General features: G+C 28.0%; 1 protein-coding gene across 1 annotated transcript; it reads right to left on the bottom strand.

Moving 5' to 3' along the window:
* Positions 1 to 8,510: 8,510 nt before the first annotated feature.
* On the bottom strand, positions 8,511 to 11,343 carry LOC129963530 (40S ribosomal protein S20-like). Its single transcript, XM_056077965.1, has 3 exons — positions 11,184 to 11,343; positions 10,584 to 10,692; positions 8,511 to 8,801 (listed from the first exon to the last, which is right to left on the bottom strand). The coding sequence occupies exons 1-3, from the start codon at positions 11,184 to 11,186 to the stop codon at positions 8,545 to 8,547; spliced, it is 369 nt and encodes a 122-aa protein (XP_055933940.1). The 5' UTR covers positions 11,187 to 11,343; the 3' UTR covers positions 8,511 to 8,544.
* Between the last annotated feature and the right edge of the window lie 906 nt (positions 11,344 to 12,249).

Below are 12,249 nucleotides of genomic sequence, written 5' to 3'. Positions count from 1 at the left end.
TTTATATTAGCTTCTTCATTAATCTAGTAGTAATTCTAATGAAGCAGAGGGGGCCACCAAAGAAGTTTTTGCCCCTGGCCCCAATTAGACTATGTCAGACCTTGAGAGGGAGATTCAAGGCGTTTCTAGTTACTAAACACAAAATAAGACGCCACTTTTGCTATAAGCAAGACCTTTGACCTCTTAACAATGCATAAACAAGTTTTTTAATCTATGCGAGTAAAGTTTTGGGATTAATGAAGATTGACAAGAGAGCTATCTGAATCGTTCGACTGTGAAAGAAAGCACAAAACAAAATTGATTAAAGAAAACAAAGAATTTTAAATTTCGTGAAGTCATACAAATGACTTGAAAAGTTTAATAAATATCAGAAACTGCTTTCGAATGGTTAAGAACTGGAAAAAAGAAAATTCTTGTTAGTGTACATAATATTAGGGATGGCGAATATTTTACGAGCGGTTATTACGTAACCAATATCAAAAAGTCACAAATACAAGTGATCAATACTTTTCAAAGAGGGCTGTGATTCAAATCCTTGATATGATCTTACTGGTGATATTTCGATTACAGGTTTTGGTTCACGATAGAAAGTAACAATCGATACGATATCACTGAAATTCACCGGAGCGGTGACTTCACTGGAAAGTAACAATCGATACGATCTGTCCAATGGAAGCTCTCGAACATAACAGAAAAGGAGAAACCTATGAACGGATTGAAAAGTGAACGGCCCGGTTATTGAAATCATCGTATCACTGAATTGCATATCACTGAAATTAATCGGAGCGGTGACTTCACTGGAAAGTGTGAAGTCGTCGCTCCACTTCATGAGAGTAACTTTGACTTTCCGATATTCGCACGTGATGATGCACTGTTCCATACAAATCGTTCTTAATTGCTTGTGATTTGACTTTGCATATATTCCGTTTACTGCTGGCGCCATCTATTGGTATAATACAGAACTAAAGTAAACAATTTAAAGAAATTACATATATATTTAATTCAAATTCTTCAGAAAATGGTTTACTCCAATAAAGAAATTAAATAAATAGTTTTGAAAAAAATCAAATTTAAAAAGTTAGCTGAAATAGATAAATTAATTAAATTACACGTTACTTAAATTAATAAATTAAGTATAAATTACAATTAATAAATTTTATATTTAATATTAAATAATAATTTTAAATTAATAATATGATTGAAATAACAGATATTTGGAACAAATATTTTAAAATAACAATAGCAAAATTGTTTGTTATTCAAAAAATCGTGGATTATGCATCTCTACATAATATCTTGGAAATAAGTTTAGTATATCACTATGCGGCGGAAAGGTAGATGTAAATGAAAATGCAAAAAATATATAATCCATACTTCAACAAACAATGACATTTTTTTTTTTTCAATTCTGTTTTGTTTGTTTTTAGTTATCTTCGAAGCAATTAAAAGATCCAAGAAAACACAAATTGTTTCTATTTTTAAAAAGAAAAATAAACTTACAAATCTTAAAATGCAGTACTTTATTTATTTATTTTTTGACTAAATCGCAAAATTCACTGTATTGGAAATAAAGAATTATAGCTTGTTTTATCACATATTTATCTTCTGAAAATTCCCTTCAGAAGAGAAAAACTTTTCTAAGTGGTCAATTTTTTTTTTTTTTAAACAGAAAAACTTTTTTTTTTCTTTTTGTTAAGGAAAAAAAAAATTAGAATCAAGTTGAAAACTGGCTTTCTTCTATGAAATTTCATTAACATGAATATCATCTTAGATTTTACATATTCATTGTCCAATAGTCTACTTGATGCCTTCTATGTTATGCTTAATCCCAATCTTTCATTTTCTCTGTTAATAAATTTTCATTTAGAGTACGCAAGAAAACTGTTTTTCTTTTTTATACCAATAATTGCGACTTTATCTCCCTCGTCACAAATATTATTTTGATTATGTTAAATTTGATTCAATAGATCTATATCTCTCAATAAGACATGCGATTGCAGAAAAACTGTTATTCTCAGCACTCCATATGTGATAATGGGCGTTTTATCAAAATCCGATAAGTTCCATCCAACATTCAAAATAGAATTTAATTATCCAAAACTATGTCAGATCGATAATCGAAAAAAGTTTCAAAAATATTTGTAGCGTATACATGACAAATAGAATGAAGGGGAAAAAAATCCCACGATAATATATTGCCTCGATCTATACAAAATTGTTAAAGTGTAAATAAATTTAATTCGTGATTATATTAATAAATGTGTCAATTAATATTCATTATAAAACATTAACTAAACAAATTATAATCCTTTCATTAAAATTCTTTCAATTAAATTTAGAGAAAACGATATTTTACATTTAAAAAAAAACGCATATATGGTTTGAAAGGAATGCATAGATGTTAGGATTTTTCTCCCTTCACTCGGAATAAGGGAAACTAAACTGTCAGCAATTTTTTAGAGCGCGTGTTATAAATAATTATAAGAAAACTTTAGAATAAAGTAATATGGGCTGATTTAAGATAAAAATTTTAAAAAATAATTATAATGAGCTATTTTTCAGATTTCGCATCTTTTTTTATTTTCTTTTGCATCATCGGTGTTTTACTTTAAGATGCTATAAAACTGTTGAAATATGTATCAGAACATCTTCATAAAATCAGTTAAAAATAGCGGTGCTGAAAAATTGAATTCATCTTTTGAAGTATTTTGAATATCGGATCGCATTATGTTATCTCTGCTTACATCTAATAATCTTGAAAGGTAATAGCACAATAGCTGCAGTTGTTCCATTAATATTGAAATATTTCCTTAAATCATCACTTAACAATAATTGCAGTTGTTCCATTAATATTCAAATATTTTCTTAAATCATCACCTACCATACTCAGCTACAGCTTGCCATAATATTAAATAATATATCAGATACAAATATAAAGACAAATTAAAGTTGAAATTGACTATTTCTACATCTCTTTAGAAAAGAATTCAGTTTTCAGTATTATTCTTTTCATTCTAATTCGCACTTGTGAACCTCTATGTGGCAAATATATTAAAAAGTATAAGAATCTTTTAATGTATCAATAATCTTTGTAATATATTTGTTATATTAGTACTCAAAAGTTTCATTCACGCAAAATATTTATCCATACAATTCATCAATAATAGGTGCATTTGGCTTTAAATGATAATATATATCTTTTTTTAACCATGGCTTTCAAACTGAAACTACTATAAAAGGCTTCCCAATCTTCAACTATTACTTGTCTCCAATGAGATCTGCAGAAACACAAATAAGGAGAGGGGCAAATGGCCCAAGAGCCGTGAAGGAAAAACATTAGGACATTTATTAACTTTTTAAAACACTGATTTGATTAAAAGACAAAACAAAAACAATAATGTGCCACAAATGTCATTATTATTGATATTAAAAAACCCCAGATGTCTAAGACACTGACAACAGTTGGGAAAGGGGATTGCAGCTCTTGTTAATTATGCATCAATTATCTCATTTATGAAAAAGGAGCTTTGCAAAAGGCAACTAACAATGCCAAAATCATCATAAATTGCATATAATCAATTCATTACCAATCTTAATACACAGAGTTTATAATAAAAGTCATATCATTCTTAGGATGACTGCACATATTTAAAAAATGCCAAGGTGATCAACAAATTCAAAATAGTTTATTAGAAAAAGAAATTGTCACACACATTTATGCAGGAAAAATATTTAATTAAAAAAATATTTGATTGCATATCATAATTAAATATTGTAAATGCTATTCTTAAAATGGCAGCATATAATAGCAATTCTTATAATGATGGCAATAGCTTTTTGTAAATATTAATTGAATGAAGTATGCTGATTTTCCTTGTACAGTATACAAATAATTCAAGTAGAAATAATAAATACATTCACTAAACTAAAAACCCTGCTATAGTGAAGTAAAACTTGCAATTCACCATGTATTGAATATATATTACATATAATTATTTAGAAGAAATTCTGGCTTTTGAATAAAATGATTCTAATAAAAAGGTATTAAGAGAATGATCAAAATAAAAAACAATATCAAAAAAAAGAAAATGATAGCTGCAATAATATAGATAATTAATACATTTAGTGAAATAACATGTAAAAATGTATACTGCCATATATTTGAATAGTTTTAATAATTATATTTTTGTCCTATTTGCATGATTAACAAAACAGTTCTAAAATAGAAAAAAAAATCTTTTATCAAAAGATCGTGGGAAAAGTTGCCTTTTTAAAAAATAAAAGTAAATCAATTATGAGATTAAAATAAATCTAAATACTCACACATTTTAAACATAACATTTTTGCAAATATATTCTAAACTACTTAACTTGAACTTCTTCACACTTAATAAAACATTATTCACATTTTAAAATGCATTAATTTTTTTAATTATTTTCTATAAACAGAAGAGTTATAACTTAATTGCAATAATTACAATAAAAAGATAATCAACATAGTTTGATTTCAGTTTAAAATAAAGGAAAGAAATAAAAGTTTACAATATATAAAATATCAGCTGCCAATTTTTTTCATTTCCTATACAAATCAATGTTTCATACAATTCATTAAGTTTTGTGCTATCTTTAATTTTGAAAATATCATAAAAATAAATAAATAAAAATCATGAAACATCATGAAATTGAAGAGATAAAAATTGCAGATAAGCTTTTTCTAATTACTAAATGCAGTATCTTAAACAGTTTTTTTTTTTTTTTTTTTTTTTTCTTTTTTTAAATGAATTACCACTTCCAATTGAAACAAATTTTTTAAAAGAATACGGAGAAATACGTTTAAAACATACCACAAAGTAATCCAATTATTCGACCTCTACTGTTGATATGAATGGAAATCAATTCATAACTAAAATTTATTTCCAAACATATCAAGCATAAAGTAGTCTACAGAATTATAAATTTGCTTCCCAACAAAATTAATAAAATCCTCAATGTCTTTCTTTAGGTTGCTACTTAATAACTTATAATAAAAAGTTCCTCTACCAAGTGAAATAAAGTTCTGAACTTTTTGACCATTTTCATCTAGATACCCCCATATATGTTTTGGATCAAATTCCAATCTTTCTAAGGCTTTAATAATTTGCAAGAAATGTTCATTACCTTCACATTCGGAATAAATTTTGCATGTTTTTACAAATCTGAATACATTGTTCAAGAACAGGGATCCTTCCTTTAATGTATTCCATGGAAAATTAGCTTTATGTATATATATAGATTTTAGATCAGTACTCTGCATACAAACAAGTCTGTTATAATATAAATTAGAATAATTATAGAAAGTCTCAGCTGCTTTTTCAATTTTTTCCTTTCTGTTCTTAATATATAAGATAGGCTGGCACACTTCAGTTCGATATTTATGTAATAGCTTATTAGGTTTGCAACATTTTCTTTTAATAACATCTAACACTGTACAGCCTTCCTCATTTTGTGCATTTGCAATTGCTATTAGTTCCTCACATGTTGCAGATAGGGATTGCAATACCGGTATACCGGTATTTTGAGCCATTTGTACAATTTCGTAATACCGGTATTCACAAGTTTAAATACCGGTTTTTCGGTATTTACTAGAACTTTTTAAAATTGTCTTCACTTTATGTTCAGGTATCGCGAACATAGCAAAATAGTATACGTTTTTGTTTTTATGTCTCCCTAACTGGCGAAATTAATTAGCTAATGAATGGCTTAATTAATTGCTGAAATCTAAATTAGCGAAACATGGATTATCCCTGAAAGAAAATATTGTATCCATAACGACTGATGGAGCAACAATTATGAAAAAAGTTGGAAAGTTGATTGGTGCAAATCAGCAGTTGTGCTATGCACATGGAATTCAATTAGGAGTAATAGATGTGTTATACCGAAAAAATAAAGAACAGAAGAATCCAAATACTGTGGATAGAGAAATTTCGGATTCCAACTTTGAAAAGAGTGAGAGTGATATTGACAATGAAGATAATGATAATGTAATTGGTGATGGAGATATTGCTAATGAGGATGAAATATTAACCTATCAAGAATTGCTTCCTATAATTTATAAAGTTCGAAAAATTGTTAAGATATTTAAATGTTCCCCTATAAAAAGGATATATTACTAAAATATATAATAACTGAAAATAAAACAGAATATAAGTTAATATTAGATTCTAAAACACGTTGGAACAGTTTACTCCTAATGATGGAACGATTTTTGAAACTGGGAAATCCAATCAAAACAGCAATAATCGACTTAAACCTGTAAATTAATTTTTCAGATAGTGAATTCGGCTTAATATCCAGAACTATATCAGCTCTACTTCCAATAAAACTGACTATTGAGGCATTATGTCGGAGAGATTTTAATTTATTAACAGCTAATGCAACAATAAATTTCATGTTGCAGTCACTGAAAGAACAGCACACATCACTATCTGAAGAATTATATATTACATTGAAAAATCTCACAGAAGAAAGGCATACTAAAATAGAAAATGTCTTATGGTATTTACATAATTATAATGATTTTAAAAATGAAAAAGAAGAAAAGAAAATAACCAATTCAAATCTGATTAAGTTTTAAGTAAATTTTCTTAAAATTTTTTACCCACAAACCTATCCACATTCGGAAGAATTCGGTTCAATTATCGAAGATTATGATGTCACTACTGTCGATAGTGAAAAGGTATTGTCTCTTGAACAAAAATTAGAATTAGAGATAAATAAAATTTCAGCGAACCAAAAATACAATATAGAAATCAGTTATATCCAAAACCATCCGACGGGAAATCGATTTATTTGAAGATGAGGGATTTAGAGGTAAATACTTGGAAAAAGTATATCGCGCATTGCTAACAGTACCACCAACTACCATAGATTTTCAACAGCTGGTGATTTTTACACAAAATTACTTTTCAGGCTTAATGACAGTACAATTTATGCATTATGTTTCTTAAGATCACATTTCAAAAATTTGTAATAGTACCACAGACTGAATAGTGATATTTACACTTTTTTTTTTTTTTTGTGATTTAAATAAATAAGATGTTTCTTAACTTTTTTGTGATTATATACTGTTATAATTTATAAGTTACAAATTATTTTTGTGATATTTACACTCTCTAACAAAACTGGCAAATAAAACAAAGAAACACCTGTGTTTTCTTTCTTTTTCTAAAATTTCTAACCCGGTATTAAGATTTAAAAAATACCGAATACCGGTATTGGAATTTTGGTCCGGTATTGCAATCCCTAGTTGCAGAGTGCAAAATCTTATTAAGCTCTGAGCTGTTTTTTTCTGCATATTGAAAGCACTAATGAATTCTTTTCAGCATATTATTATCATCAGAAATCTTTTCTGTTATATCAAGTGGGGTCATGCCACTGCTGTTTTGTATGCAATAAATTGCTCCATGTCTTAGTAGACATGACTATTAATGTATATCCCTTTTTAGTTGCAATATGTAATGATGTATCACCATCAACATTTTTATAATTGATAAAAGTTTTCAATTTATAAGAAGGAGTATAGTCTAACAAAAGTTCAACAATCAGTTCACACTGTTTAGAAGTTGCTAAATGCAGTAATGTGCCTCCTGTAGCAATTTTTTTTGTAACATCAGCTTCATTTTCTAATAAAAATTTCTTCATCACTTTGCTCAACACAATAATGCAATGGAGTGACCCCATTTACTTCTAAATTTAAAATAGTTTCATTTTTTTTCAAACATTCTTTTATATGTGGTAATGCAATGATTGTTTAAAATGCATACAGAAAATTATTTATCTACATATGTAAAATACTACAGGAGATAAAATATTATAGGATTAACAACTCTAAAAACAAATTTACTAAAGCATTTTTTCTAACTATAGTTCACTTGCAATAGATAGATGGAAAAGAATATATAAATCCGACATACTTGGTGAAAATTAATATATATGGTTTATAGTTTCCAAACTTTGATTCCGAGATTTATGTTTAATGGCAGAAAAACCAAAACACCAAGTTCAAAAACACTAACCTATTATTAAAAAGATATCACTGTTATAAGTTATTCTACAAACAGTGTATTTATATTAATATCAATGATAAGAACTTTTAACCCATAACTGCCTTATTTTTCAGTTCAACAAAAAAGTCTTCAAAAACCTCCTACTGACAATCCAATTTATGCAGATAGAAAGTGAATTTAAGATGCATAAAATTATTGATTTTTTTTTTTAAATATCCGTTTCAGAGAAAAGCACACAAAATATAAACTTTAATAAACAGTTGGAGAAGAAGTCAATGCAAAGTTTAAAATTGAAACATGTAAATTAACACAGAAATATATTTTTATAAGAGGGGGAAAAAATTTAAAAGCGATAGAAGTTTATCATCAAAATTTAATAATATTAATCATTACTAATTTTCCATTTAGTCGCATAAAAGCAAGATAAAAACAGATTCAGAAAATTTTCCAACAAACAAAAACGATAGATTTTTTCTTCTTTTTATTAGCTCATACAAAATTTAAGCATCTGCAATAGTAACTTCAACTTCAACACCAGGTTCAATGCTAATTGATGTGATCTGCTTTACAATTTCAGATGGGCTGTGCAAATCAATGATGCGTTTGTGTACTCTCATTTGGAATTTGTCCCAGGTTTTGGAACCTTCACCACAAGGTGTCTTTCGGGTGGTGATACGGAGAACTCGAGTAGGCATGCGGACTGGTCCCTTGACTTTGAGCTCCTTTTCCTTAGCCCCCTTGATTAAATCATTGCAAACTAAAAAATAAAGAGATTTTAGCCACTGTACTACAGAATATTTTATACTTTTTCACATATACAAAGTAAACTATACAAATACAGGCATTACATTATCATTTAAAATTAATGTCAGAAAAAAACCTTGTTAATTAACAATACTATTTAATTTACTTTTCAAAGTCATAGTTAAGACTTAAAATGAAAATAGTTAATCATTATTAAACAGATTATTCAATAATTTTATTGAAAAAAATATTAAGGGGATTCTTAACATTAATATCTACCAAATGATTTAGAAACTGATTCTTTTATAAATTCACATGGATCTCATGTTAACTCAAATTTTTAAGCACAAATATTCCACACCATGCCAATTAAATCATAACATTCAAAAATCCAATGCAGAAAACTAATCAGAATTGACATGACATAACAAAGTTTGTTCCTACTATTTAAAAGACTTAAAAAGCTAATTTCCTGCCAGTTCAAGAGACAAACAGACACAATATTTGGTACTCTGCCAATGGATTGTAAAATCCTACATGGCTTTGCACATGTATTAACATAGGTGTAACTTGACAAAACAAAATAGGGGTGAGAGAAAAGAAAAATTGTAAATCATTTCCTACCAGACATGTTTAAATTTTGAAAAAAGTGAGCAAAATTCTACAACACATGCGTGTATATTTCGCAGTATCACAGACAATAAACGTTATCTGTTAACCTAGATCTGAATGAAACCATGAATGGGAAAAAAGTGAGGTGCACAGCAAAACAGGTGGAAAAAATGCAGCCCTGCAGAAATTGCGGGTCTCACAAATTTTACTACTTCCATGTTGCCCAAGTGAGTTAAAGGAGATGTTTACATTAAACACACCTCCCTCTTAGTGAGATAGAATTGTCCAAAAGTGGTTGCCTCAGGATACTAAACCGAACAGTATTTTATATCATTAGGACTAGGGACATGCCGATTGTAGATGGAAGCCTACTGTGTACTATCAGAAAGGCATTGATTACACTGATGAATAATCATGGGCCAGAGTAAAATTTAAGGTACGGCGCCAAATTTCAATTTTTCTTGGCGATAAATCGCCAAATATGGTAAACCCGGTGCTTGACCGGTGGCTATCTTATGGCAACCCTAAATTAGTCTGTTCTGCAAGGGTCAGGGGTCTTTTCCACTTGTAACTCCGTTAACAGCTTAACATTAACATCGAATTATATGAATTCTACCCCTCCAGTTGACCTGGTATACTTTATTTTTATTGCAATTTAAATTATCTAATTTTTTTCCTTCAAAAAATACACAAATTAAACTTACACAATATGAATCCACACACTTAGAAATGGGCACTAAAGATACTTAGCATGCTTATAAGCAATAACAAATATTGTGAATAAAAGAAACTGAAGGCCATATTTTAAAACATACATTCAATAATTCAGCATATATCAAGCAATTCAGAAAATTTCTGCCAATTAAAAAGTTTACAAAATGTCTTCCTATTACCATGAATCAAATTATCATATTTGATGTCAACTGAATTGGTCATTCTAGTAAAACAACTCTTCAGATTTTGATTAATCTTAATCTCTATTATAGCAGGACTATTTTTTTAAAAATTTCATTCACATATAATTTATAAAATATTTCACAAAACTAGCAAGTTGAAATCTTTTAAACTTAATTTGATTAGCACTCAGAAAGAGAAATATTAAAATCTGAATTTTTCTTAACTGCAGTTATATTTCACTATCATTAAAATAATAAGTAGCATGTTCTTTTAGACATTAACTTACCTTTTTCTAAACTTCTTACATTCAAACTTGTGAGTGTAATTCGAATACGATGATTCAACCAATTCTGGTTTTCTTCAACACCAGGTTTCATTGTTTCTTTGTAGGCAGCCTAAAAATATATTAAAATAATTCATTTTAAATCATTTTGACAGTAATAGATACATGAATCAACTAATTCCTTTTCTTTTAGTACAATTTATACTGAGTAAAAAGTGGACAAATTCTTTCGAATTTTACGCATGTATTTAATTGCAAAAGTTCAACACAATCGATGTTTAAATATATGCAAATACCGATTACATATACAGAAGAAAAGATACATTAGTTATTCTTATGATAAGGAGCATTTGTTGAAATCGACACAAAGCATAATGACATTAGCTTATTAAAATGACAGAATATTTAAAACAATGAAAGACATGAAAATACTAGCTAAAAATTATTTATAGTAATTAGTATATTGAATGATCTTTTAAACAATTTGTATTTGTAATGACAAAATAGGGTTAACATTTCCACGTGTGCATGTTACACATTTATTGAAGAACTTAAGTCAGAAAACATTTCTAATAGATAAATATTCATATTTAAAAGACATACCATAATGATAAGTTTTAATCTCTGACCGACTTAATCAATTTCCTTGATTAATAAATACTATACGAAATTGAACAGCGGTGAGCCAGAGAACGGTTGAGACGAGTTCAGGAACAGTAAATGATTACGGTTACAGGAATGCAATAACTTGTCTTAAAAAGTTGAGTTGTTGAATGATTCCTAAGTTTTGAGAAAATACTCTAAAATGCTCATCTTATTATATCTAGAGAAATATTACATTAGTAGTAGAATTGTATTAGACCGAGAAATTAATCAGAACAAGTGACGTTTGATAGAGAATTATTAGTTTATTCATTAATTAGAAATCAATAAATAGAGATAAAAAGAAAAACTTTTTTTACAGACTTATTATTTGTGTTTCTGATGAATTTTTTTTTCTTGATAGTCAAAATATTTTTATACTTCTATTTCAAAATATTTTTATTTTTATTTTCAGGACAATAATTAGTTTTGATGAACTGGCAACACCGGTTAATGTGTCGTGTCGTCCGGGATAAACAAGTGATTCTATCAATCATATTGAATCAAGTTAAAAAGATAATTGGAAACGATGGCATCTACTGCTGAATTAGGGGTATGTAGTTTTTATTTAATGTTCATGTTCAATAATTTCTTACTTGTATATTTACATTTATCTTTTCTGTTTCGGTGCAATACATCATGCGATATTCATTAATGAGTTATGAGTAGCATCATTCTTGAAAAATTATCTTTTTATATGCCAGACTTGCATTTTATTTTATAATTAATAAAACGCATAACAATATTAATAATTGCATTTTTCTGGAGAACCACATGAAAAAATCAGTATAAATGCGCTTTCAATAAGCGATAGTTAGTTGAAATCAGCACATTTTTATGGTTTCATCAAACGAAAAACATGATGGATTAATTTTCTTTTGCAAGACGCATGTAATAATTGTTGCCAAATAAATAATAGCTGTCTATTTTAAAATTAATGTATTCCTTCCTTTTAAAAAAATGGGTGAGAATGGAAGATTTAATTTTATTTCTGATTTAGACGCCGTTTAAAATCAGTTTCATGTAT

This window comes from Argiope bruennichi, chromosome 3 (assembly GCF_947563725.1).
Source record: "Argiope bruennichi chromosome 3, qqArgBrue1.1, whole genome shotgun sequence".
Lineage (NCBI taxonomy): Eukaryota > Metazoa > Arthropoda > Arachnida > Araneae > Araneidae > Argiope > Argiope bruennichi.
Note: the sequence above shows the minus strand (reverse complement) of the source record. Positions and strands in the feature narration are given on the sequence as shown.